We start from the raw sequence: 27,886 nt of genomic DNA, 5'->3' as shown, positions 1-27,886 counted from the left end.
ACGGAGGAGCCGACCGACAGCTTTTGTTGAATGATGACTGAAGGTTTGCATTGCAATTAAATGTTGTACAATCAACAACATTAAGGATGGCGGGCATAAACAAAGAAAATAATGTCAAAATAAGGCAACTTTCAAAGATCCTGCCCATCAGGAGGAATTGTTGCATGTCTGTAATGAAGTTTTCTTCTTTTCTTTTTAATTTTCAGCTTTCTGCGTTTCTTTTATCCAGCCCCAAAAACCAGTCAAGTAAACTTCAGCTTGCAAGCACGAGTCTCCAGCCCTCCTGTGTAGTAAAGTGATGAAGGCGGGGCTCCGGGCTCCATGCTCCGGGAGGAATCCAGAGCGCCGGAGCACCGGTCAGGACTGTGGCGGGAAAGGGGGGGGGGGGGCCGAGGAGGGGCCATGTGCCGCGGGCTTCAGCGGCGGCAAAGACGCATCCATCCGAACGGAAATGATTGTCCCGAAGAGCGCAGGGGGCCAGGCTCACAAGAGAAAACGAAAACTGCATCACGCGGGCTGCACGTCTTCCATCTTTCAGTAGTCTATCTCGGGTGAAATGGAGTTGTCAATCGGAAAAAAAAACTCGGAAAAAGCAGAGCATCAATCCTCACAATCATGAAGGGGAAAGGATGGTTCGTTTTCCTTTTCTTCTCATGCTTGCTTTATCGATTGGCCCCCCTGTGTTTTTTACCCCCCACCCCGAGGCGAACGGAAGCCCAGCCCGTCCTGTGCGGTTACTGCCGGGGTCTGGACTCGGCTGCGGCGGGGGCCTTCTGGCTCAGGGGTTTGGCGTCGTCGCGGGGAGCCCCCGCGGCGGGCGGGGCGGGGGCGTGAGCGGGCCGGCTGGCGGCCTGCAGGGGGTGGCGGCTCCTGCCTTCTCCGCTGGATGGGTGCCTCCTCCGCCCTCCCTCCTCGGCCATCGGCGGCTGGAAAAGAAGAGCAGGCGGCTCGTCTCTCGCTTCTTTAACACAACCCCTCCCCGCCCACAACACGCAGGAGACATCCACTGCCCTGTAGACCAGCCCCTGGCAGTGACCAAGCAGAGAACAGCACGTGCTCCGTCTGAAAAACAACTGATGAGCTGTATGACATTCTAGAAAATGACCAGCACGTCATCAATCTATAAAATGTTACTTAAATCCGCTGCATGTACGGTTCAAATTTTACACGAGGTTTTCAGTTATCCACGAGAACTTCTCAAGAGTTTATTTTAAATAAAGAGACTGGTTAAAGCTAAATCTCATCTTGGAGTCAAGCATTGAGTTTGGTAGAAATGGCAAAAAGGACGAGACTGAACTACCTTGATTCCTTAGCATCTTAAGTTTGTAATTATTAATAGCTCACTACATAATTAGTGAACAAAAAAGTTACGTTTCTTAAATCTTTGATTATACCTAACAGCACACATTTCTGAAGAAGGTGGCAGTGCATGCACAGTATATATCCCCGTCGTACTGGGACTGATTCATTTAGGACATTAGATCAAACATCCTTCTCATTGTTTCTGCAAGCTGCTGGAATCTGTACAGTTACGGTTGGCAAGGGCATTTTTTGTTGGTAAAGGGTTTAAAATATTACTGTCCTTTTCCACAATACAACGACCAAGTCGTGGGACAATATGAAAACGCTGCAAGTTGAAATCGGAAAACAACGCTGATTTAAGGAGAAATAAGCCTTGGAACCAGCAGCTTGCTACTACTGGCAACGATTCAGCCGAGTTTCACTTTGGACTTGGACTCGCTGGACTTGGTACCAGCTAAAGTTCCATCTTCATTTCGCTATCTGCAGTGCAAGGGATTACACAAAGGCAATTTATTAACAGCAGGCGCCTTTAGGGCGATTTGCAACGAACTGTACAGTTCCTACCGTAGTTTTCAGTGCTTTAAGAGTATGAAAAGGATGTGCAAAACTGAAACTAATCATGAATTACTTTCAAAAACTGGAACTGTTTCATAACAGAAATAATTTGCGAAAAGATATGCAATCTTAACATGACACAAGAGAACAACATTTTAATATAACTTAGCTTTCAATACTTACATCCACTCTGAAATCCTCAAGACGTTTAAATTTGCTTAAATATTCCTGTAGTTTCTGGTTAATGTCCAAGTTCTTTGCTTTTGAGTATTTCAGAAAAGCCCAAAACTTCTCAAGTCCATACAGCTGCCCTGTGAAATGGACAGCAAAGATGGCGTTAGATTTTCCAGCGCTTTGAAACGCGCGGGTGGCTAGCACATAACCGCGCCGCACAGGCCAGAGCCGAGAAACAGGTTCTGGTGTCGCTGCCCAGGTGCAGGGCAGTGACAACAGACAAGACTCCCAAAGCTGGCATTAGACCCCGCCTCTGACCATAAGCGCCATCGACACCAAAACAAGGTCGTTCTCTTAACAGATCTCAACCCAGTGTCACGCTCTCTCATTTACCTTCACAAAATCACAAAATGAGGAAAGAAGTTTCAACCAGTCCGATGGCTACTTACGGGTCCTCTCATCCCAAAAAACCAAGCAAGCCGAGTGGCAGAACAACCCTTTCTACACCACACTCACCATCGTGTAATTAATAAGCAGGGATGAAAATGTGCACATACACAAAACCCTGAACAGTTTCAACATTTAGGCTGCAGAGAATCACAATGCAACCAGTCAAATAGAGCTTAAGGCACAAAATAAACACCATAACAAACACTGAAGTCCTACCGGCTTCGTAATCCTTCACGGTTTCCTCCTGGAAGTCTTTGAATATGTCCAGCCTGAACTTCCTCTCTAACCCATAGCTGTAATACCTGAAAAGGCACTCCAGACCATACCTAGAAAACAAGGAGCACAGGCACACTAGTTACAACAGTATCACAGGAGCAAAAAAACTGAACAGCAGTGTCCTAACAAACCACGACACTTGCATGAACAGCACCGCCTCTGTTCTCTACAGCAGCCGCCAAAATACAACTGCTGATTGAGTTCAACAGCAGGGACGTATCCATCTCTTTTTTCACACATTAATAATTCAGAGCACATTAATACCTCTGTAATCTCAGTGCCATTTATTATCAAACTGCTCATTCATGGTCACTGGGGGCTGTGGGCTGTGGACCGAAAGCCCGGGACTAGAGGGAACACTGCTCAGTTTACCGATATCCTTCTCTCCCGTCCTCCACAGCGAGCTGCCGGAACTCCTCGTACATCTTCCGGTTAAAGTGATCCCGCAGGAAGAAGGACCAGAAGCGGAACAGCGTGTTCATCTCCTGCGACTGGCCGATGCCCAATCTCTTCCGCTCTGCAGAGAGGCAAAAACAGCACTTGGGTCTCGCGGACGCTGACGGGAGGGGACAGAGCTTTCGGCTGCACTACCCGTGGAGGTGATGTTTTTCCAGCGGTCACTCGCATCCTTCTAGATAGACTGTTGCCAGCGCAGCCCGGAGAAGAAGCCAAAGTTCTGTGTCACGGACGCACCTGGGCCTCTGTCACCCCACCACCTGCATCCCACAGCATCTCAAAGAGGCTGCGGTCAGCACCGGGCTAAGCCAGTCCCACACCGACAGGCTGAAGGAACTGAGTCTCTTCAGTCTGGAGGGAGTGTCCCACACCGACAGGCTGAAGGAACTGAGTCTCTTCAGTCTGGAGGGAGTGTCCCACACCGACAGGCTGAAGGAACCGAGTCTCTTCAGTCTGGAGGGAGTGTCCCACACTGACAGGCTGAAGGAACCGAGTCTCTTCAGTCTGGAGGGAGTGTCCCACACTGACAGGCTGAAGGAACCGAGTCTCTTCAGTCTGGAGGGAGTGTCCCACACTGACAGGCTGAAGGAACCGAGTCTCTTTAGTCTGGAGGGAGTGTCCCACACTGACAGGCTGAAGGAACCAAGTCTCTTTAGTCTGGAGGGAGTGTCCTACACTAACAAGCTGAAAGAACCGAACCTTGTTAATTTTGAAAAGACAATATTATGACCTGACCTGATTCAGGATCCTATGAGGAACTAACAAAGTCAGCGGATTTCTTCAAAGGGAACAGTGAAACCCAAACCAAAAGACACAAGAAGAAGCTACTGTGTAGCCATCTTAAGAAAAAGCCCTCGGTTCTTGCCTACCGTTGAGACAGCGCCTGCGGTACTTGTGGTAGACGTGTTGCGTGAAGCCGTTCTCCTTCAGCAGCTCGTGTGACGGGTGCTGAAACTTGGGGAGAGACTGTGGGGTGCAGCCGTAGTTTCCCAGGGCGGGCGTGCCTTCGGAAGGACTAGCGTTTGAGCTGGGGAGGAAAACAAAACCTCAATGAGACAAAACCTGCGGGAACAGTCTGTGTTTTATCAGCCCTACAGACAGAACCCCCCAGGCACCCGGCCTCTTGTCAGGGACCTGGAGCAGAGCTGAAAACCTGGCCAGCATGCTGCCCCCTGGATCACGAGAGGCGCTGGAGTAAAAACAGCTTCTAATCTATAAAACACCACCGGGCCAGCGCCAGGGTCCTAAACTGCTTCAGCACAGGTGCCTCATTGCCCACATCAACGAGAGCATCACAAGTCACAACGGCTCCGAATCCGAAGACCTGATGCACAACCCACTTCCTGGTGCCCTGCCATCGCGCTCCTCTGCAAGGGCTCGTGGGCAGGCGGACTGGCAGCGCCCCTACCTGACGGAGGCCGTGCGCGGCCGGTGCTCCCTGGAGTCCATCACCCAGCCCACGTGGCACTCCATCGGTGGGTTGGAGCTGTGCCGGGTCTTCCTCTTGCGGGGGGTCTGTGGGGGCAAGACCGGCTCGCGTTACAGGCAGCGCAAAAAGACAAGGCTTTGTAGACGCATTTGGGCCGAAGTGCAGTACGGATACAGATATCTCTTCACTTCCACCGGCGTCGTGCTTTTAGATCTTAAAGCAGGATGCTTCCCACACAGCGGGCCTGCGCTCTGGTGTGCTAGCAGAGCGCCGCTGCAGACATCTGCTGCGCGTTCATAGCAATCGCCCACCATTTTACTTTACGGTCTTGCGAAGCAAAATAAGCGACGGAAAAGAAGCGTTGAGCTACGCTGTCGGCGACGCCTCCTAGTGGTCCGAACCCTCGCTCACCTTGGCGTCCACGGGCCGGCCTTCCTTCACCACCGGGTAAAAGCGCGGCGTCTGCGTGGGGTCCTTCAGGCGCGGCGTGCGGGGCGTGCGCGGCGTCCGAGCGTTGCGGTAATTGGGCGAGTCGGGCACTGTCGTGGGCAAAGAGCGGGCGATGGCAGAGGGCTCCGGGGCGCCGAAGAGCTTGTTTGCCAGCGCGTCTGTGGGGACTGAAACGGGAGAGGAGGGTGTAAAGGACCGACCAGCCGGCCGGCCCGCTGCGGGGCGCCCGTGACGCGGGCCAGCGGCTGCACACTCACTCTGCTGCGGTGGGGGGGGCCCTGGAGGCACCTCCTGGTTGGGGTCCACAGGGGGCTCAGGGGTCAGGTTGTCGAACTGCTCCCTGCTGATTAGGTGAACCTTCTTGAAGTTCTCGACTTCTTGCTGCAACGGCAGTAACACAAGAGGACCATAAAAGTTACACCATCTCATTATAATCGTATTTATTGCACATCTGTCATTGCTTACATGTCTGCATTGTTTACATTCCAACAGTTTACTTGTAAATTGTCTGTGGTTTGTTTGTATATTGTCTTGATGCACTGTCTGCACTTTGCATTTTACACTTTTTTTAAGAATCGAGAGACTTTCTGTAAGTAAGAATCAAGTTCAAGTTCAAAACACAGTTTTGCATTAACAAAACCTGAGACTTTACAGGAGCAAGGTTCTTCAGTTACTGTAAGAAGCTGTTTCAGCTCAAAATCGATTCATCAAGGTCTGACTGGGCAGCACCGATTTTGATCTGTGTACAGAAAGTCTCAACTGTTTCACCCCATCGTGGTGTACCTAAAATATTAAAAATTACCATGAAGAATCTGGAACTTAAACATGCCAAGCTGACGTGCCCAGGCTATACCAACTGTGCAGGAGAACAGAACCGTAGGATACATTTCACTTCTATTTTAAAATTTCCGAACCGACAACCTGACATTTCATATCTTTTAGAGCAAAGCAACCCCCCTTGTTCAGAGTTCAGAATCTGTATAACTCAGAAGTAGCTCACGTTGTCAGTGTTGGTGAAAAACACGCTCTCTGCTCCAGGAAGAGCCATTTCTCCTCCCCAGACCTGGCGGTAAAACAGCAGGCCGGAGCCCCGCAGACCGTTTATAAACAGTGCAGACGTCACTGGACACAGCACGTGAATGAGTAGTACAAAGGACCCATCTCACAATGGGAGCACTGGAAAAACTCCTGCTGAAGACCATTCAAACGTCCTGGCTCATCCAGAAACAACCTGGTGTACATTACGCGCACAGATTTCAACTAGCCTTAAACAAACCCAGCCACGGGGCTGGAAACTTTGAGAACAAAAACTTGGTAATTCCAGCAGTTTTACTTAAACCATGCCAATGCCATTCAAATTGTCCACATCACAGAGTGTGAAGTAAAACCCGTGAACCTCATCGATATTTGCTGAGTTTATGAACAGGTCTTTTGGCATATTAGCCAATAAATGATTAGCCATTATTAGAACATGTACAAAAATCTGTAATCCTTGCATGATTGATAATAGATTTGATTTGATAATAGAACGTGTCACCTTCAACCCATGTTCCTTTGCTGAACGACAGCTCTCTAGTGTACCAATGGCCTTGTACCCAAGATCCTCTGCTGTACACTGGCCTTGTACCCAAGATCCTCTGCTGTACAGTGACCTTCTAGTGTTCTACTGGCCTTGTACCCACGATCCTTAGCTGTACCGTGGCCCTCTAGTGCTGTAGTGGCCTTGTACCCATGATACTTTGCTGTAGGAATGCAATAATGCATAAAAAATAAGCTGAAACAGTCTACCCATGCGATTAACAGACATTGCAGCTCTAGACAGGAGCGGTTCAGTGAGGTGCATGAATGGCGACTGCAGTCATGCTGGGTGGCTCACCTTGATGGTGGCGTACTCGGGCTCGTGGGTGTCCTCCCACAGGTCCTGCTCGTAGTAGTATAGGCCGTCGTTGATGACTTTGACCAGCTCGGAGGTGAGCTTGGCGCGAGAGGTGTGGTTGCCCGTGCGGTCACCCCCGGGGTGCTTGCGGAGGTAGGGGGGCGTCTGCGTAACAATGAGGATCTTGTTGACGTCGTGGTCGTCGATTTCGCCGTCCGAGTCCTCGTCAGACCAGTCGGTGAAGGTGTTCCGGCGCCCGTCGATCTGCTCCATCTCCTCGTCGAACATGAAGTCCAGCTCCTCCGGCTCGTCCGGCTCCTCGCGGCCCTGCTGCGCCGGAGACCTGGACTCCTCCGCTTTCTAAAACAGACACGAGTCAGTGGAGCAGAGCTCCTGGGAAAACAGCCTGTTCCCAGCACACCCGGAGCAATAACGCCAGTATTTACCACCACAGCAACGGGCAAAGACACAGCTGAAACTGCCCCACAGGCACATGTCTGAAAGCACATGGGTATTTCACTGACAGCTGTATCATGTAACTACAAACTCGTATCCGTTTCCCAAAGATGTATCATTCAAATTTAAGACTTGAATATCCTCCATCAACCACAAACAATGACAGAAGGAGAATGACGAAAGTGTTCAGAATGTCACTTTTTATGCCATCTTAACTCTGCAATGGCTAACTTCATTACAGAGGGCCTGTCACAAGACTCCAGCGGACAAGAGAAAACAGGCATTTCTCAACAAAAAGGGATTATAAAACGGCCCTTGCGGTAGAATGGAACCGGGGGTTAGGAAAACCGCCAGTCTTTCCCGCGCTAGGTACTGCCGAGAGCACCGAGCCTGAAGGAGCCCGTCACCTTCGGTCGAGCTGGCGACGCTCTCGGCCTTTTCTTCACTTCGATCCAGGCTTCCGAGTCGAGGTCCGGCAGGCTGGCCGACAGCCCCTTGGGCATAGTCTTGAGGTTGCTCACGTCCTCGCTCTTGCACTGCACTGGGGTGGACGCTCTCGGAGACCCTGGAGCAGACTCTGCCAATCAGACAGCATTCCCATGAGCAAGAGCGCCATTACCAACCCACCACTCGTTAAGAAGCCTCCATATGGAGATATACTGGCATTCATAGGTGAGGCAGACAGGTAGGACAGTATATCCTATTCTGAATAGCTACTGGAGAAAGAAAATATAAAGTTTTAGATAAAACACATTAAGACTTATGAAAAACTTTAACAATTCATAAATTAAAACTTCTGTCAAAACGAAAGTGTTTAGTGGGAAAATCGCTAATATTCATTCTCAAACACTTATACTAACCCTTTTCAACAACAAATGTTCTAGTTACTTCTGCAGAGGTGAAGTGACTAATATTAATTAAAGGGTGAAACCTAAGATTCTTTAAAAAAAAGTTTCGACCTTGTCTTATTTAAGCACAAAGCAATATGATCTAGATTTCCTGCCAACGAAAGAGCTTCCTCGCCATCAGAGGTCATATTTCATTACCAGCACGAGGCAATAAACACTTAATAAACATTTAATAAGGTTCAAGGCTGGAATGTTTATCGCCAGCCTCAGGGCCGCTGGCCGGGAGCGACAGGCACGCAGTGTCCTGTACGAGGAGCTCACCTGTCTGCTTCTCACAGGCCTGCCTCGGCACGAACTCGGGGCAGTTAATGAGCTGGGAGAAGTCCGTCTGGCTGTAGTCCGGGGCACAGAAACCAGGCAGCGGCCACTTCTCCGGCTGCTCTCTGCGCCGGATCTTCAGGTCCACGATCTCCACCTCTTTGCTGTCTTTCAAAGCCTGAGGGAGGAAACCAGAGTTCGCTAGACGTGAAAATCATCTTCACAGCAGTCACACATGCAGGAGAATTTTATACTCAGATACGTGCAGCCCTCTACAAATATGAAACATGGGAACGTGAGTATATATACAGATGGAGAATAACTGCATCTACTGCTCGATTGGCCACTCCGCTACATTGGCGAGGCTGTGAGGATGCGAGGGGAGACCCCCCCCCCCCCGTCTGCAGCCTCGCTGATTGCTGACCTCCACAATGAGGCCGATGTCCGTCGTCAAGGCCTGGACACGGCGGAAGCTCGCGATCAGCTGGATGGGCAGGAAGCCGTCCTGATCCATCTTCCTGCGCAGGAAGAAGTCCCTCTCCAGGTTGTCAACGCTGAAGTAGTATTCGCTGGGGGGAGGGACAGAGCAACAGTTACACCCACCGCATCCATTTTCTCACCACTTCTTCCATCACTCAGACACACGGCCTGCTTCCAGGAACACCCATTAAGCTCCCAACATGTTTTCTGGACTGTGGGAGGACACTGGAGTGCCTGGAGGAGACCGACACGAACACGGGGAGAACACTCAAACAGCACGCAGACAGCACTGCAGGGCAGGAATGGAACCCAGAACCCTGCAGCGCGTAGCCCCACCATGCCACACACACCCACAACAACTGCACGAGAGTACTGGTGATAGCTGCCACCATTTTATTTGTAGACACGGCAATATGGCGACTACACAGGTATCTGTGTGACCATGATGCACTTCCGAGTTAAGAAAAGTCCACTACCAACTGGAACCCAGCTTCTGTGTGGGCTTCTATCTAAAACAGACACCCTTTGTAACTGGTTTTCAGTCTGTCAACGTACATCTGTCGCTTGATGTAGTCCTTCAGCAGCTCCTGGTCCACAGTGTAGATCTCCGTGCTGCTGATGTTGTCGTAGTAATAGGTCACAGTGCTGTTGTACTTCGGGCCGTAGAGCCCTTCCTTCCCTTCATAGTTTTTGTAGCCATACTGGTAATCAAAATGACCTGCAAGCAGAAACATCTCATTATCGACCACTGCCCACGGATCTGGAATTGTTGCAAAGAACAGGAACACAGGGGAAAAAAAGGGTGAAGGGATTCACACTAGCCAGATCTACCAGTCACGCAGAACAGAGGCTGGAGGAGAGTGATGAGAGAGCACATCCAGAGGAATCAGGGTTTAGTTACACGAGATCCTCCACAAGCTGCTGTCTCCTACGACGATGGAGAACATTCATTCTAATAATCACTGCTTTTAGTGCAATTAGTGGACCGGTACAGCAGGAAAGCACTTTTGCAATGAAAAAAGAACAACGAATTGTAAAGAACGTACATGCAAAAAGGCACAGATCCTTAGGAACTGATCCTACAAGCCTCCAAATATTGCTGCGCATAAAAAGCACAGTTTTATGATACTAAAGCCGCTCCTTAACGCTGCTGTTTCCCCTGAATGACGAGGGTGTGCCGTTGCACAAATGGATGGGCAAAAGCCACGTGACAGCAATCAACCTCCTTCCCGGTCCTAGCTGTGACCGGACTCTCACTAGGAGGCTGCCGAGCTGCGATGTCAACTGCTCGGTCAGGAACCGAGCCGCGCACACATCCGAACGGGACAGGAGGAGCAGCCAGTGCCATAATTTGACTCCCAAGCCAAGATGACGGCATCTTTTAGGAAACTCCAGGACTGGAACAAGTACCTCGGCCGCCGCCCCGGCCACGACCCCGGCCTCTTCCTCGGCCACGGCCGCGACCTCTGAACCCTCCGCGGAAGGGCGCACCCTCACTCTTCACGCTGGACACCTCGTCGTGGTCATCCCGCCACTCGCGCTCGTGCTTCGTGCTGTGCCAGTCTGCCGGGAGAAGCGGGGATCTTACCAACACTCAACCTCACCCCGGGGAGCCGGCTTTTCACGGCACCCTCAACCGCAGCGCTGCGGTTCAAGCGGACACCCACGCTGCCCTAAAGAGTAGCCACCCACCCCTTTTCGAACCCCCTCATCCAGGACAGCATCAAGGGGAGCCCAGCCCAGCAGGCACCGGGGAGCAAGGCGGGGTACACCCTGGGCAGGACACCAGTCCAACACAAACACGCATACCGTGAAAAATAATTTCCACCTGTTGAACCATTACCAAGGAGAAGACTGCGGTGTCAAACCTGCAGCTTTTCCTGGCAAGAACGGCTGGAGAGCAGTACCACACAAAGCTCTCAGACTCTGTCATTCACAGACGTGCACGATCCTGTGCCTTGAAGATCTCATCGGGGTTTAAACTCAGAACAACCCCACAGCCAGGGCAGCTCACCTCTGAGGTCACTCCGGCTGGACGGCAGGCGGCTGGGCTCGTTCTGCCGGCTGTTGTTCCTGGAAGCGGAACGCTCCCTGGGCCCCTCCGACTTCACTTCAATCTGAAGAGGAACCCACCGCTGCTTGGTTCCTGCAGAGACAACACAACATGGGGCCTCGGAGCACGATCTGGACTCCCCCCCACCTTCCCGTAATGAAGTTTGAGATGACCCAGGGAACAATTTCAATAAGTACCTACACAGGACCGGATCATCTGGACTGTAGCTGCTTTCATCTTAAAATTATAGCGAGACAAAAAAAATGAATCTAACGCCTTTTATCTTGCTTACGGGCAACGGTTATTTTCACTATATATCTCCCCAACAGCACTACTGCGGCATGCAAGTTTCTGAGAGCACCTAAGTAGTATTTTTTCTGCTACAGAGGTACTTCAGAAACTCGGATTTCAAGCAAGCCAATTTCAAAGGAAAAGCCCTGAGTAACTGCTACCTAGTCTCTACATCACCTCTCAATTAACCCTCAACATGATTTACAAAAAGGTTCCTTCAAAATACTTGATAGAAAGGCACCACTTAAAAAAAGTGCCAACTACCAAACTTTCAGAAGACTCAATTTTCATAAATCAGAGCAGAAGCAGCCCAGTGGACAGCAGGAGGAAATAGGTCTACTGAGCACAGCAGATGACGCCAGTTACGAAAGCTTTATGAACCACCTGTCCAAACTCAAAGGCAGATTTGTCACAGCACCGGACTCTCCAGCCAGTTCAAAAAGCTGTTATGAGATCCAGCTGTGACATGATAAAGTGACTCTCCACTGAAACGCATGAATTCATACAAAGCATGGCTGGGCTGGTCCAAGTGAGGTAAACGTGTACTTTCATCCATCTCAGCGGAGGAGTAGTTCACTCACCTTTTTTCTTCTGACCGTTCTTCTGCAGATCCTCGTCTCCGTTCTTCTCTTCTCCCGAGTCGTCAGATTTCGCCTTCTGGTTTTCCTTGCTCTCCTCGTTGTCCCGTTTCTCCTTCGATTCCTTCTTGGTCATGGCCTTCTTCGGCACCTGGGAGTTTCCAGAGGAAGAGAGTTACAGCGAACCAGCAACCAGGCCGCCCCCGACCGTGCCAACACGAGAGAGTGGGACAAGCCCCTGCCTCCGGGCCCAGGAACCCCGAAACGGGAGCTGTGCGGACGAAGGTGAGCGGTCCAAGCTCTGCGACTTGCATGCGGGACTTCAAAATCTAATCGGAGCTCTGAAGGTCAGTGGGACTTTCCTGCTCTGGTCTACTGAACAGCTATTAAAGAGGGACAGAAGACTGTCACAACGTTATGCAACTAAGAAATATGGGCTGGTAAGTCATGGTAAAGACAGTGCTTCGACGCTGCTCTTAAACACTGCAGCATGCAAGGAATCCAGCCCTTGGACAGTCCTGAGGGCATTTTTGCATTTTACGTTGCGACGCGGAGCAGAAGCAGAAGCAGAGACGCTTGTGAATCGTGGCTGGGGGTGTCTGGAGAGTGGTGGTGACATGACGTTCAGGAATGCAATGTTATATAACACACGTTTGGTACCAATGGGTCTTTTTGCCTTTTATTGCAGTTAAGATTTTCAAAACGTCGAAGGACGTTATGGAAGAACTAAAGGTGGTAACAATGCAAAACAGACAAGACTGCAGTAGATGGCACACAATTGTTTTTCATGTGAAAATAATCCCTTCCAACAATGTACAACATTACTGTAAATCTTTTGTCGGGCTGAGTATTGAGCATCTTCAGAAGCCTTGTGCAGTTAGACTTTACTACATAAGACCACTTGACTACCTCTTGGAAGGGGGGAGGACTGCAATTTTAAATGCAGTCATGTGAAAAAGAAAGTACACCCTCTTTCAATTCAATGGTTTTACATATCAGGGCATAAGTAATTGCCTGGTCCTCACCAACTTCTATTAGACAAATCTAGCCTCAGATAACAGATTTCACTATGTCATTATTCAACAAAAAGTAGGTCAAAATGCAAAAACCATGTGGGGAAAAATTAAGTACACTCTTACTGCTTCATTAAGAATGTAATTAGCAGCCAGATGCTGCTTATCAAATGCGATTGTTTAGTTGATCATCAGGAAGTGTGACCACCTCTATAAAAGCAGAACCTTTGGCAGTTTGGTGGTCTGGAGCATTCAGGTGTGTGTTAACACCATGCCAAGGAGAAAAGACATCAGCAATGAACTCAGAGAAGCAATTTTTGCTGCTCATCAATCTGGGAAGGGCTATAAGGCCATTTCCAAACAATTTGAAATCCATCATTCTCCAGTGAGAAGGATTATTTACAAATGGAGAACATTCAAGACAGTTGCCAGTCTTCCCAGGAGTGGGCGTCCCAGCAAATTCACCCCAAGGTCAGACTGTGAGAAATCGCTCACAGAAATCGCAAAGAAACCAAGAGCTACATCTAGAGATCTACAGACCCGGTTAACATGTTAAATACAATATAAACAGAAAAAGACTGAACAAGTTCTGCTTTCATGGAAGGGTAGCCAGGAGAAAGCCCCTTCTCTCCAAAAAGAACATGGCAGCACAGCTTAGGTTTGCAAAGTTACACCTGAACAAACCACAAGATTTCTGGAACACAATGTCCCTTGGGCAGACGAGACCAAAGTGGATGCACAACGCCATCTTTGGCGAAAACTAAACAGTGTATCACCACAAACCCCTCATACCAACCCTTAAGCACGTGGCGGAGGGGTGATGATTTGGGTTGTTTTGCAGCCACGGGACCTGAGCACTTTGCAGTCAACGAGTCGACCATGAACTCCTCTTTATACCGAAGTATTCTAGAGACAAATGCGAGGCCATCTGTCCGACAGCTAAAGCTTGGCCGAAATTGGGTCATGCAACAGGACGATGATCCCAAGCACACCAGCAAATCGACAACTGAATGGCTGAAAAAGGAAAGACTCAAGATGTAGGAATGGCCAAGTCAAAGTCCAGACCTCAACCCCATTGAGATGCTGTAGCAGGACCTTAAGAAAGCTGTGCATGAACGAATGCCCTCAAACATCAATGAACCAAAGCAATGTTGTAAAGACGAGTGGGCCAATACTCCTCCAAAACGATGTGGGTGACTGATAAACTCATACAGAAAACGATTACTTCAAGTTATTGCCGCTAAAGGTGGTTCTACATGCTACTGAATCATGGGGTGTACTTCGTTTTTCACACATGACTTCTGCACATTGGCTTATTGTTTGTTAAGTAAATAATGACATAGTGGAATCTGTTGTTTGTCACCTGAGGTTAGATTTACCTAATTCTAGGACCTGGTCAGGACCAGATGATTTTTTTATGTCCTGATATATAAAACCATAGAATTGAAAGAGGGTGTACTTTCTTTTTCACATGACTGTATATGATGAAGCCTAATGCCACATATTGAAAGGGCGGCCAACAAGATGATCACTTGCTCCTGTTAGGATTTCCAAGTGTACAACGATTTTATGTGGAGCCGATGTTTACCGAGTGTGTACTTTATGTTTTGAAACTGAAATTCCAATCTTGTAAAGCTTTAGAAAGTATTGGCTTGGTAGTGAGAAGCAGTACCTGCTTTCTATACATATTTCTCCAGGGAATAGGTCAAACTGAGTGGAAAGTGTTCTAGCAGATATTCTTGGCGGTTAACCAATGAAGTCTTAGGGATAAACAACACGTTCTTTAGTTCATATAAATAGCAATTAAAAAAGAGCCAATGAGAAGATAAATTAAAATGTTGAACGTTCTGGCCTCTATTCTGGATGAAACGCCTGCTTTAAAATGATTCAGTTCACATGCTGGCTCTTGGTGTCACCACTGCACATGTGAGACAAGGTGGAGGAAAAAAACTGGAGAGACTCCATCAGCCACAATATGCGGCTCTGACCTAAAATAGCAGCAGAGCTGCAGCCTGCAGTGTTGTGGGAATCCCTAAAAGGACATCCCTCCTATAGAGACGCAGACCTGGTTATTCCTGGCCCTGACGTGACCTAATTCACACTCCAGAACCTTGCAAAAGAAACGGAAGGGCTCCTAAAAAAGGACAGCCCAGGTACTCTCAATCCATCCTCACATCTTAAATCTTGGGTTTGAGAGTGCCACGCTGCGATATGACTAGTAATGGCTTTTACCGGTTCTTTCGCACTGTGCTGTGCCCCACTCTCTCGCTTGAGACACCCTGGGCAGCTCTCATCTCCACTCACAATAACGGCAGGTACTTCACTTTGGGGTGTTTGCAAAGGCCTGCGTGTTGGAACAGAGATGCCACGGACTCCTCCCTGCGCCTCTTCTGTACTTTACTCACCACACAGTTTCCATTTCCTGCAATATACAGGCCTAATACTGTACGTGAACAATTTATAAGAACCGTTACTGCTGTACTCTACCTATTATCCTCAAATACTTCATGCAAGCAGCTGTTTCAACCTGGACAATGTTTTCCCCACCACTAATGCTTTTAGAGGCCGAATGCCACCAAATAAGAGAGCAGCTGGATTCCCGTTTTTTTAATGTCTTCCACACCAGCACTATTCACCTCACAGCAGCCTGTCACCAACCCGTAACTCCGGTGTGTAAACTGACAGGAGAAATGGAGTAAAAAATGACACACCCAGGCAAGAGGACACCGGGAATGTGGGTCTGCGCTCCTGCCCCTGTCCGGCAACATTACCTGCACTTCCTTGTTGGCGATCTCCCCCGGGGTGGGCCAGTTGTTCGCATCACCAAAGTCTCCGACCTGCGCATAAACCGTCGGCTGTTAATCACCAGCGCACAAGGCATTGTGGGAGCTCCTCCTGTTTGTCCAGGCACTGCCGGACCACAGTCTCTCTCTCTCTCCAGCTGAGTTCGCAATCACAGGCTCACCGAGCCCAGTTTTCTAGGCTGGCGGTGCCCGATTTTTAAATCGGGTTTTTTTTTCCCCTTAAAAAAAGCAACACTCAGTGGGGAGTATCATAGAGTGTCATTCCCACCTGTGTCTGTTCATCCTTCATTTATACCCGTTTAATCAGAAATAAGGGTCAGCAAACTCAGGAGAGGCTGCTTAAGGTTCTCTATGCTGAAGCAGCTGGAAAAAGAACTAAGTTAACCACACGCCTGCACACTCAAGCAGCGAAGTTAAGGGCATCAATTAAGACTGAAGACAGAGCTCAGCTGGAATGGAACCCAGCAGACTCTGGGGTCCACCAGGACTGGGACTGGGAACCCCAGGTTTCATGGCTTGAGCTACATCACCCTGCCCCTTGAACTGAAGAAGGTAATGCTACAATAGTGAGGTCAAATCGAAACCTTTATCAACCTGGTGTATTAATGGAATATTTGCACTCCAGGAGGAAAATGCAATATGTGGCGATTTTACTACTCTTTATTCAAGTCTACATTTAGGACTCTTAGTTTCATAAACTGCAAGGGAAACTTTTACTGTGGCACTAATCTGCACTGCGCACTAATCTGCTATGCTGTCCCGTGGTTTTACGGTGCAGCCAGTGGGGTTTTCTACGCCTGGGTTCAAGAATACCAGTTTACAGAAGGTGACACTCATAAAGGTTGCAGAGTACTGAGTATTTATTGACAGGCAATGCTATTATTAGTCTCCTATAGCACTGTGTGAGCTTAATGACACCACAATAAAAGCACCAACTCTGTGAAAATGTGCACGCTTAACGGGGCAGACACCAGTAAGTGTGGGGGAGCAGATATGGTGGCGTCTGTCCCAGAGGCGGTGAGACGGGGCTGTACCTTTCCCCCCCTCCTGGGCTTCGGGTTCCCAGCTCTCACCACCTTGGCTGGAAGAGACTGATCTGCGGACACCAGAGAGAAAAAAACAGTCTGTTAGTTGTACAGCATCGTATGAGAGGCAGGTTCCAGGCAATGCACTACATTCTGACACTTAAAGATGCATCCTTTCAAGAGGGACTTTCAAGTACTCTTCTCCCTCTCTCAAATGAAAGATATAGGGCTGGACCTGTTACTGTCAGCATCATGACATACCTTTGAGCACATTTAAGTATCCCAATGATAAATCTAAAGGAAATCTCAGCGATACCTCGAAACTAAAACATATGGTTATCGCTTAATGAAAAATTAAGTAGACGAAGGCAATCCCGGGTATTTTATCCTGGAAATTCTTTCAAAAATAAGGGCACCATAAGACAATCAAGTCAAAATCTCTACTGTTCTGCACAGCATAGAAGTGGAGCCTCGTATATTCTCTCAAGAAATATCATGCAACGTTCAGCAAAGCACTGCACAAGGTCAGACAGAGCTACCGTTATGAAATTTCACCATCACTCAGCAACTTTTACTACATTTTCTGTGAGGTTACAAAACTGTGACACAGCATAAATCTTCCAGAGCCTGTAACAAACAGCAATGACTTTTTGTATTCCTGACATCACAAAAGCTACCGCTGAAACAGCCTGTATCCCCATGTAGGGTTTTACTTCACGTGCAATGGGGATGCAAGCCTGGACTCCTCTCAGTCAAACCCCCCTGTCCTGGTGAAAACACCTTTCCACTCAACAAGGAAAGGTCAGAAACATGTGACTGGCATGTGGCCCCAACACCATTTCCAGAACAAGGGCTTTTTTGCTACCATCTACACCTTTGTTCAACAACGCAATTTAAAAATAGCCTAAATACTACAAATTAAAGTCTCAACATGCTAATTCTCCATTCTTAATCTTTTTATTTGTGGGAAAAACATCCTATATAACCTTTCTCCATCTAGTTAAGCTAAAATCAATCACCGCTTTTAACTGTACTGTAAATAGAGGCTTCGTGTTAGGCTTAAATGCAAGGCTTTTATTAAGTCATATACAAAGCTTAAAGAAGGTCATTACAACTTCTTAATATTCATTTAAATTTCAGACACAGCTGCTTAAGAACAAAGTTGTAAGCAAATTACCCCTTTAAAAAAAGTCCCTTTGATATTCTTGCAGTACTCAGTACATTTCCTGCACTGTAATATTCTTTAATTCGTAAACACAATCTTCTGCTTACAACAGGTTTACCTAAGCATACTGGAACACAAGCAGATTCTATTTGAAGTATTACAAAAATATTCCTAACTTTATTAGAACCTTTCTATTGCACCCTTCCTGGTACATCATTAACCCATTCACTTTGTCCGCATTTTTAAAAGAATATAACATTCATTTTTGCACAGTAATCCAAGTATGTAATTTTTAAAAACAGGATCTAAACCAAGAGAGAGTCCAATTATTACAGTCTGCAATTCCTAATCCTTAGCCCAGTTACAAAAACCCAGCAAGGTTTATTGTACGAAAGGTCATGTCAGCCCTAAAAGCCAAAAATAATTTGAGAGCTCAGCTCAAGGCACCACATTTTCCAGAAGCACCGAAACATGTTATCATATTACAAGAGTGCAATAAGAAATGATAATTTATTCTGACAGAGGTCTTCAGTGCTTCTGAAGTGATTCTTTTTGAGATGAGAAATCTATAACGAAAAGAAGCCTTTCACCTCATCAGCACAAGATACTGTACAATAACATTAAGACAGAAGGCCCTGAATGTGCTGAATGTGTTTTGACAATTCCAGGCTTTCATTCAGCTCATTCTGAATCTACATCATTACTGGTTATTCCACATATTTCATATACTGGAAATAAGGTGAACACATAACATTAACACAGGGAGGGTGGACACGGTGAGTTTTCACTGCATGTAGGACGGCTTCAGTTTCTGAGATACAAACACTGCACAGCTTCTTAGTAACTGGAAGTCCACTCTTTAATCTAGTTGCAAACATTTTGCACTATAACCTAGCTAAAAACATTTACGCGAAAATTAAAAATACATTTCTGTTGTCTGATGAATGGCTGAAGTATAATTCAAAACTTTTATTCCAATCCTTGTTCATCAAGTTGTCTGAGAACCATCAATAAGCTCTAGATTTACCAAAGCAAGTCTACAGGGTATCACAGTTTAGGCAAAGAATTAATGCACTCCAGTCTGATAAGGAAGTGTTATACAAGTTTAGAAAACAGATGATAAATTAACCACACAGGTAAATACTCCTCTAATTGCTATGTACACACCACTTAAGTCCGGAATAATTTTATCAACAAGGACCATATCTGTTCTTTAGGAATGTTCTCAAGGTATAAACAAAATGACCTACAATTTGAGGAATACAACTTAAATGACAAATATATATATATACTGCAGTCCAGAAAAGCCTGTGATATTTGACGGTACCCAATCCGAGGGCAGTGTCCAGTATTGCAGTGGATAACTGGGCTGACTCCGACACTGTGGTGAGACCCAGGCAGGGAAGGTGGACACGGCGCTGGCAGGGGCTCAGAGCTGTGCCAGGTCGCGTGCCCACCTGTGCCGACCCATCAGCACATGGGCCCTGCGACCACTGACAGCTCGTGGGAACCGCGTCGCTCGGCCCGAGCGCATGGGCGTGAGAGAGAAACACGGGCGCGCAACCTGCTGCACACAACCTGGCCAGCAAAGACGATTATAGCTTCCTAAGGATCAGGTGAGAAATACGCGGAAATTCTCAAGCACATATGTTATTTTGTTTTTTTTTTTACAGTAGAGAAGTCCCTGCGGACCACCAGGCTATAAATAGCACTTCTGCGTCTGCACAGCAGCCTAAAACAGATACCACTACACGCCATATTCAAACGACTTTGCTGTGACAGATCAACTCCGACGTGCAACTCAATCTAAGACTGAAGAAAAGGCATCTACAAGCTCCATGTAAACGCATGCCACCTGCCATGTGGTGCGCTCACAGTCAAGGACGGGCCCCGATCTTGAAGACAAGAAGTCACAAGTCCGCACCACGACTGACATCAGAGCAGCTCACCTACAATCCCTCACTGCCATCGCATTACCAGCTCCCCCGCGTCAGAAACGCCAGGCGGCCTCAGCCAGCACATCAGCAGCCCAGCCTGAGGCGGCGGCTACATGCCATCGCAGGGGCCAAATGACCACACAGGCCCCAGCTTCTCGCCTGCAATAGTGCGCCTGAAGTGGAGCCTGGTCCTCTCTAGCAATGTGAAGAACCACACCTCCACCTTTAACTGATCAATGGCAGCCTGGCTGCACAGCACGACACTATCACGCGCCGCGCGGGTGCATCCTGACGTGACCAACACCCGAGCTGGACAACACGTCTTCGTGCAGCTTGTGCAAGTGCCTTTCCTGCAAGAGGAGTGTGCCGGCTGTGCTGTGGATATCCGACACGCCAGGCCTCAGCACTGCAGAGCATCACTGAGTGCAGCTGAGCTGACACGAGGCGTCTGGGGCTCAGACCAGCAAACAGGCACACCCCTTCCGGGGCTCTATGAGAAGAACAGGACAGCACACCTGCAACCTCGTGTACCACAGCTGTACTGCTACCAGCAGTGTCCCCACACACTCCTAGCGCATGGCTTTCACAGCACACCTCCTGCTGATGGCAAACTAACAACAAATTTACCAACACACCTGTTAGTTAAAATGTCAGCACACCTGCTACAAAAACACTCGTTTTCCCAATACTGACCAGCTCCTCTTGACATTCTGCATATCGGCTTACGTCACCGGCAATATTCAATGCCACACACAGGCTAATCCGTAAAAGCTGGAAATCCTTATTGTCACAAAGAAAATCCTTAGTAAAATGCTTTAATACTTTAACCCCTGCTTAAAACGGAGTCCTAAAACAATTTCCAGATGACAGCAGCTGGATCTTCTTGATCAAAATGTCTCGGTCTAGGCGACGCTGGCTGTTAACATTCACCACTTGTTGCTTGAAACTGAACAGGACAAGCACAAGAGAAACCTGCAACAAACCATGAGGACTACATGCAGGCTCATGTGCTGTACACTGCTGCATATTACACAGTAAATACAATTTCCCACAGCTTGATAAAACTACAAACTGACACCTGCTGTCAATATAGCCTAGGCACTGCCACTGCTGCACAAAGGCATTACTTGACTTTCAAACTGGACCCGCCTCGGAGGACTGAAACCATGCCGAGCTGATTTTAATAATTATACTGAAGACCTGTGGCTTGATTCTGCATCGGTCCCTGAGGTCTGCAGATATTTCCACATTGTGATATTAAAATGACAGTTAAGAGGATTCCAGGGACAACATGCGCAGACATTCAAGACCTGAAAAAGTACTGAGATCTGTAAGGGCATTGAGCTGTATTTTTCCCCTCCGCGTGTATTTTCTCCAAATTCTGTTATAAACCAGTCACATCAGTCGGCATGACCCCACAGCTCCCACCCCAGTCTTGACGACGTCATTGCTCCGGTTTCAGCAGAGGGTAAAGACGAGCGCACACTCTCCGGCTCCAGCCTACCAGCTGTCTTTCACGGAGCGACACGAGACGAAAAAGACGCAAGCCAGTGGCGCGCAGGTCTAGACGTGCAGCGAGAAGGATGATGCGCTTTGCTTTGCAGGAGCTGCTTGTCCAAGAGCACGTGTGGCTCCGCTCCTCAGAAAGGCTGCAGGCTCGGACCACCATCGCAAACAAGTCGCGTGGCCCGCCGACGACTTCACCTCACGGCCAGCCGGGCCTCTCGGGCACAGCACAGGCGAGGCACGCTAGTCATCCCGTCACCCAGAGGCCTCCGTACGGACGGCGCACGCCTCAGCCTCTGGAGGCCTGCGTTCGGATCATGCTCCGACCAGCGGGGCAGCTTACTCGGGCTGCAGCACCGGCACAGCGTCTCAGCCGCACGAGGAGCAGAGCAGCAGCGGCTGTCGGGTCCCACTGTACCGACCCCCAGCTGAGAGGGGAGGACCTCTGAACTACTGGATCTCTGTCGTCTTGGAACAAAGGCACCTTTCTTATTTTCTATTGCACAGCGCGATAAATCTTTACAGCAGGGATTCATCTGCAAGGGACAGAACCCCATTCTCAATCAAATCTGGAACTGGAGCTCCAAAAACAGTACACATGCTATCCACTTATGGGCACATACAGTAGCTAACTCAATTTCAAATGGGATCACGCCAATAGAAATGTTTAATCCCAAAACCATATCAGACAGACAATTTTGGTAGGAGTTTTATTTTAGGCATCTGTGCCGAGGCTGGAACTGTCATTAAGTGTCATTAAGTATGTCAGGAACAGGAAACGTGAAAAAATGTTTGCAATACAAAGATCAATCTCCCAGTGTTGATCAAGGTTGGGGAACTACATTGTAACAGGTTATTCTACTAGCTGAAGAAATAACAGAAATGTTAATTTCTTTACCCTAATTACCACTCCATGAAAAGGTCTGACATGTTAAAGGTTGCTTTTCAGGTTTACCAGTACATCTTTGATAGTACCTGAAATACCTGAAAATCATCAGTTAAGAAACAGAAAATGTGAAAGTAAAAAGCTATTCGGGTACAAGGAGCTCGATCTCATCCAGCTATTACTTAAAGGAAGCCAAGGTACATGCCTCAACAACATGGCTGAGAGACCTGTTCCATACTCCCACTACCCTTTGTGCAAACAAAGCACAAATGCCATACTAAAGAATACATAACTACATGCATTTATTCCAATAACCAAGATCTTACTGAAATACAGGCTGGTAATGCAGTGTTCTAGGACAGTTTGGCATAAACTTTAACCCACTACTGTTTTGAAACCAAGTTAACATGTCACAACTATAAATAGCTTCTCCATTGAGGGTGGACTTGCTCAGAGGAGAGATTATACTGAGAAGAAATGCTTTAGACAGCTGTCTTCGATAACAGGAGTCTCCTGTCCATGTTTATTTGTTCTGGAGTTCGGGATTTTTTTTATTCCTGAGCCTGTGCATCACTTGCAGTTTTCTGCTAGCAGTTCCTCCTTCTCAGAAGCAGTGCCTTGGAAATTTTAGAGCAACGCTGTGCAGAAGACATTTAGAATTTTACTTCATTAAATCTCCATAACACAAAACAACAAGCATGATTTTTCTATTCTGCCCAGGAATTTGATTACATTTTACCTTTCAAGACAAAGGCCATTTTGCTTTGTAAAAAATGTTTTGTAATACTGATGATCAATATCAATTCTTTCCTCACAGCCTTGTTATCTTGCTTTTAACTCCCTCTTTTGTATTCGAATACACAGAAGTTAATCGTATACTACAAACAAAACAAGATCTGCACTTGCCTGCTTTGTGTACATTAATTTTTAACGGGCTCATCAAACCCAAAGTGTTCTCCCGGAACACCCCATCAATGAGCAGAGAGAAGGCAAGATGATATTGAGATACGAAACTGTGAAAGAACTTGCACAATGTCAGTGAACTCAATAAACCTTGAAACATTAACAGGTATTCCTTAAGGACACCAAACAACCAAAACAGGCATACATGTATTTCTCTGGCTGAAGTTTTTTATTTGAAGCAACTTAGTTTTGCACTCATTTACACAGCTGGGCGTTTTACTGGAACAGTGTGGGTGAGGTACTGTACCCCAGTCAAGGGTACAACAGCGGTGTCTCACCTGGGTCTTGAACCCACAACCTTCTAGTTACCATCCAGAACCCCGCCCACTGCTCCACACAGCTGCCCCATACTGACTGCAGCACACAACCGCACTGACGCTGGTACGTCTAAACAAGACACTGCATCTGACACTACCCATGCCACTACGTTCAGCTTCGAGGACTAAGGAATCATACACTGCAGGGTTTTAAAAGTACATTAAATAACACTTATCTGTCAATATACTTTCAGCACAGTCTTTCAAACTTTCTTACAATAAAACCAAAAGGTGCTAAACCAGGCGCATGCTTCTCTACTGTCTGCAAACTGGGCAAACCTGGATTCAGGGGCTAACGAGCGCTGCTCCAGCATCCAGGAAAGCGTGGCAGCGTGTTGCCTGCTGTCGTCATCCAGCATTGCTGCACTGCAGACGAGCCTCTTATTGCCTGCGCACAGGCTGTGCGAGGACTCGGCTTCGGGTTCTTTTAAACCAAGAACAGTCATCATCACAGGCTTCCACCACCAACAGGCCACGTGCCCTCTACCCAGCCTTTAGGAACTGGGCATCCCTTCAGTTCCTCCAGTTTCAAGGAGTACCTCTGGTGCATCATAAAGGCAAATCCCACCACTTATAGCAACTATTCAGAAACACTTGCACGTCCACTACACAAAAACAAGGCTTTGTCTAACTCAAAGCAGATGTATGACCTGCCACTGACACCAAAACACCCCCTACATGGATCGAGCAGATCAAATATTACACTTTCAAAGAAATTCTGAAAAATCAAGATCTCGGTTCTCTTCCAGTCTCTACTTACAAAAGCCAAGGAGAGCCCCCGGACAGCAGTCAGTGAACAAAAGTCACAAAGCACTGTTTATTGCTCTTGTGTCCATACAGCCTTTTGCTTGGCACACAACACCTGACATTCTCACACGTGTCTCAACTTTCACAGAACAGAGGACCGTGACCTTGGATAACACGTTTAAGATATTAGCCTTAATATTAACCAGGGAGGCAAAAGTACTAAAAGTCGGTTTTCATTTCCTTTTTCATTCCCAGGCCTGTGAAAAACCATAGATATTGTAACCCTGTTACTTTAACCTTTTAAAGAGCAACAAAAACAATACTGATCCCAAGATCCAAGATCCCCAAACCAGCTCTCTCAAATAAGAGGTGTTGTTCACCTGTGGATTTCCGGTTCAAAGTTCACACAAATTACAGAATGACTAGATGTTACAGGTCTTAAATTGGGGGAAAAAAAAACTCGTTCCTTTATTTTCGCAAAGAACGAAAAACACTGGAGTTTTCTCCTCTACCTCTACAGTGCAAACAGTTTTATCTCCCTGAGCAAACACGCGTTATTTACTCTACCTCAATGAACTTATTATTTAAAAAAACAACTTTTATAACAGACTTGGTGGGGGGGGGGGGGGGGGGGGCGAGACACGAAAGCAGCCAACACGGGCTGGGTGCCTTCCACGGCTAATGACCACGACCCCGGGAGTGAAGTGAAGTGAAAAGCACGGTTCAAAGAAAGCTGCTCTGAAGGCAGTCCGGAACAAACCCGTCCGCCTAACCTGCAGCAGCTGAGCAAGAAGCCACGCTTCTCCTCGCCTCACCAGGGCCGGCGGGGGGGGGGGAAGGGGGAAACGGCGCTGCTCTCCGTTCAGACAGCTGCTTCGCCGTCCCGTCCCCGCCCCGCCCTGTCAAACTCAAGCGACCCCGGGCCCCACGGAGCCCGAACCGAGCCCCCAGCAGACGGGCCGGGCCGGGCACCCGGCCGCGGCGCAGCGCCCTGTGAGATCACGTGTTTCCAGAGGAAGACACCACGTTGCCGACGGGCGGGGGAATTCTGGGTAACGCGGACGAGCCTAGCAACGCTCTGCTTTAGTTTCCAGAGCACCCCGATCCCCACAGACCCCGGAGAGGGGCGCCCCTGCCGAAACACGGCTGGAAACTGTCGGGGGATAAAATACAAGTCACCTTTTCCTAGATCTGAGCCTCGAAACACGCTGGTTCCTTCGGTTTTTTTTTTGCAGGAGGGTTTGGGGAAGGAGGAGGGAGGGGGGGGGGAGACTCGCCGCTGTTACAATGACCGCCTTAACTGCGTGGCCACTGGGGTTGTTATAAAGTTAAAACAATCGCTTTACCTCACTGAAATAAAAAAAATAAAAGACTTGGGAAAACAAAACGGTTTTTCTTTTAATTTCGTGCCACCCTCACGTTCTCACACGGGTAACAAAAACAAAGGAAATGCTACCGCCCAAGCTCTGGGCCATCTGTTTGAAATAGGTATAACAATTAAAAAAAAGAAAAAAAAAGAGCTAGCTTGGGGCGTTCAGAGACACGGAAGAGGGGGGACAGCAGCGCCGACTCAGCGATGCCCCTCGTTCATACGGCAGCAGCTCGCGTACTCGGGAAAACCAGGAAAAGCCACGAGTGACTAAAACGTGAACCACATGTAAATCACATGGATTTACAGCTTTTTTGCCAATAACCCCGCATGTTTCGGATGCTTCAAGAGCCGAGGCAGGGCTATATATATATATAAAACCAAGCCCGACGCAGAAACCAGCCCTCCCCACAACATATGCTAATCATAGGCGTTGGTGCGGCGCACGGTGTGCCCTCGGTGCGACCAGCCCACTCCCTGGCACACAGCGGAGAGCCGGCCGCCGGCGTGCAAACCCCCCCAAAAACGCATCGCCGCACCGCTGCCAGTCCGCTCGGACCCCGAGCCCGCCGAGCCGCAGGCCCTGGCCCTCGCCCGGGCTCCCTTTGCACGAAATGCGCCCTCCCGGCCACACGCAGCCGCGAAACACGATCCCGGCCGCCGCAACCGCGACCTCTGCTGCGCCGCGCACCGTCTGCTGGGGCAGGCCAGACCGCACACCCCCCTCTCTGCCCCCCACAGCGGCTCCGGGGCCTGCACTCTGGGCTGCCCGGGGGGACCTGCGCCCCCTGCGGGCTGGCCTTCGGGGGGGCCCGCTGCCATCCGTCCGGGCCAGCTGCACCCCGCCACGGCACTCGAAAGCAACAAGCGAAGCGTTGGAAAAGATGTTAGGAGGTACACACCATGATGTGCTTGTCCATTCACACTGACCACGGTCACCGTGTTCATTTTCTTAGTCCATGGGTTCACCTTGGGAGGGGGCGCCTCAGTGAACTCCTTTTTGGTGCATTTCGGGCCTTCCTCCTCCGGGGTGACCCCGTCTTTCGGGGCAGCCCCGGCTTCCCTGCGCAGGCTCTCCTGCTCCTGCGCGTTGCTCTCGTCCTTCGCCTGCTTCGGGCTCGGCTCCTGAGCGGCCATGCCCGCCGGACCCGGCTCGCCTCGCCTCACGCCGCCGTCCGCCCCGGGCTCCGGGCACTCGCCGCCGTGCTCCACCGGGCCGCCGTGCCCGTGCTCCTCCGGCTTCAGCAGGGGGTTGCCGGGCAGGAGGGTCTCCACCTGAGTGGCCATTTCCCCCTTCTTCTCGCTACCCCGCAAGCCCTTCTACAACTGGCGAGAGAAAACGCGAACTGTGCGCCCCCGATCCGGCTCGTCTCACTCTTCTCTCCACTCCACCCCTAGACCAAATATCCTTCAGTCTAAGACGCAGAGTGGCCACTTGCGGATTAAAACACAAAATCCCTCCGAGCGCCTGTTTAAAACCCCCGATGTCGCTGATCTCCCCTTACTAGCAGCAATATGGAAGCACACCACGCGATCGACGGCGGCGCGCACGCACGCCAGGGGGAGTGACGACGCAGCGAGGCGCGCGACCCGGAGCCGGGTCGATGACGTCAGCCTCTTAAAGAGGCACCCCGTTTCTGAACTGGCTGCCGATCATTCATAGTTCGATAAGTCGAAGGCGCACTGTTTCTAAAGCAGCATGTTTTTTTTTTCTTTCCTTTACAGTGTGAAACACACTTGGTGTTCCCGGGCTGTTCAAAACAAAAACGTCATAGGAACTCTGAAAATGTGCTTTCATAGGGTTCCAGATGCAATTGTATTCCTAATGAGTTTAAACAAATTTCACATTTTTGTTAAATGTCCATTTGAGGGAATGTCCTCCACTGGCGGGCTGGAAGAACTCCACCTTGTTAGTTTTGACGCTGCACAGAGGATCAGGTGGAAAAGTGAGGATCTGCCGCTGGATCTGTCAAGAACAAGCAGTCAGTTTCGCATCTCATCCCCGGGACAGCACCCCAACAGCACAGGGTCCCTGGCCAGGATATGGGGGGGAGGGAGAGCGCCTCCTACTGGTCCACCAGCACACCCACCCCGCCGGACAGATGCAAGCTGGTTTTCCTCACGGGTCTCCGGTCCCCGTGCTGGCCAGGCCCTGACGAGAG

General features: G+C 48.8%; 1 protein-coding gene across 2 annotated transcripts; it reads right to left on the bottom strand.

The window, feature by feature from the left end:
- Nucleotides 1–179: 179 nt before the first annotated feature.
- larp1 (La ribonucleoprotein 1, translational regulator) lies at nucleotides 180–27,263 on the bottom strand. 2 transcript variants are annotated; one of them, XM_088931589.1, is made up of 19 exons: nucleotides 26,627–27,263; nucleotides 16,844–16,905; nucleotides 15,777–15,842; nucleotides 11,996–12,143; nucleotides 11,085–11,216; nucleotides 10,481–10,633; nucleotides 9,626–9,788; nucleotides 9,015–9,159; nucleotides 8,594–8,768; nucleotides 7,832–8,001; nucleotides 6,969–7,328; nucleotides 5,350–5,473; nucleotides 5,054–5,259; nucleotides 4,622–4,728; nucleotides 4,083–4,240; nucleotides 3,130–3,274; nucleotides 2,698–2,807; nucleotides 2,041–2,168; nucleotides 180–926 (listed from the first exon to the last, which is right to left on the bottom strand). In XM_088931589.1, the coding sequence occupies exons 1-19, from the start codon at nucleotides 27,009–27,011 to the stop codon at nucleotides 735–737; spliced, it is 3,129 nt and encodes a 1,042-aa protein (XP_088787715.1). In that variant the 5' UTR covers nucleotides 27,012–27,263; the 3' UTR covers nucleotides 180–734. The 2 variants fall into 2 exon arrangements, with proteins under 2 accessions (XP_088787715.1, XP_088787716.1); XM_088931590.1 differs by lacking the exon at nucleotides 10,481–10,633 and having other exon boundaries at nucleotides 26,627–27,130.
- Between the last annotated feature and the right edge of the window lie 623 nt (nucleotides 27,264–27,886).

The sequence above is a fragment of the Atractosteus spatula genome, chromosome 14 (assembly GCF_055471065.1).
Source record: "Atractosteus spatula isolate fAtrSpa1 chromosome 14, fAtrSpa1.hap1, whole genome shotgun sequence".
Lineage (NCBI taxonomy): Eukaryota > Metazoa > Chordata > Actinopteri > Semionotiformes > Lepisosteidae > Atractosteus > Atractosteus spatula.
The sequence above is the reverse complement of the archived record's forward strand: the minus strand, read 5'-3'. Positions and strand labels throughout refer to the sequence as shown.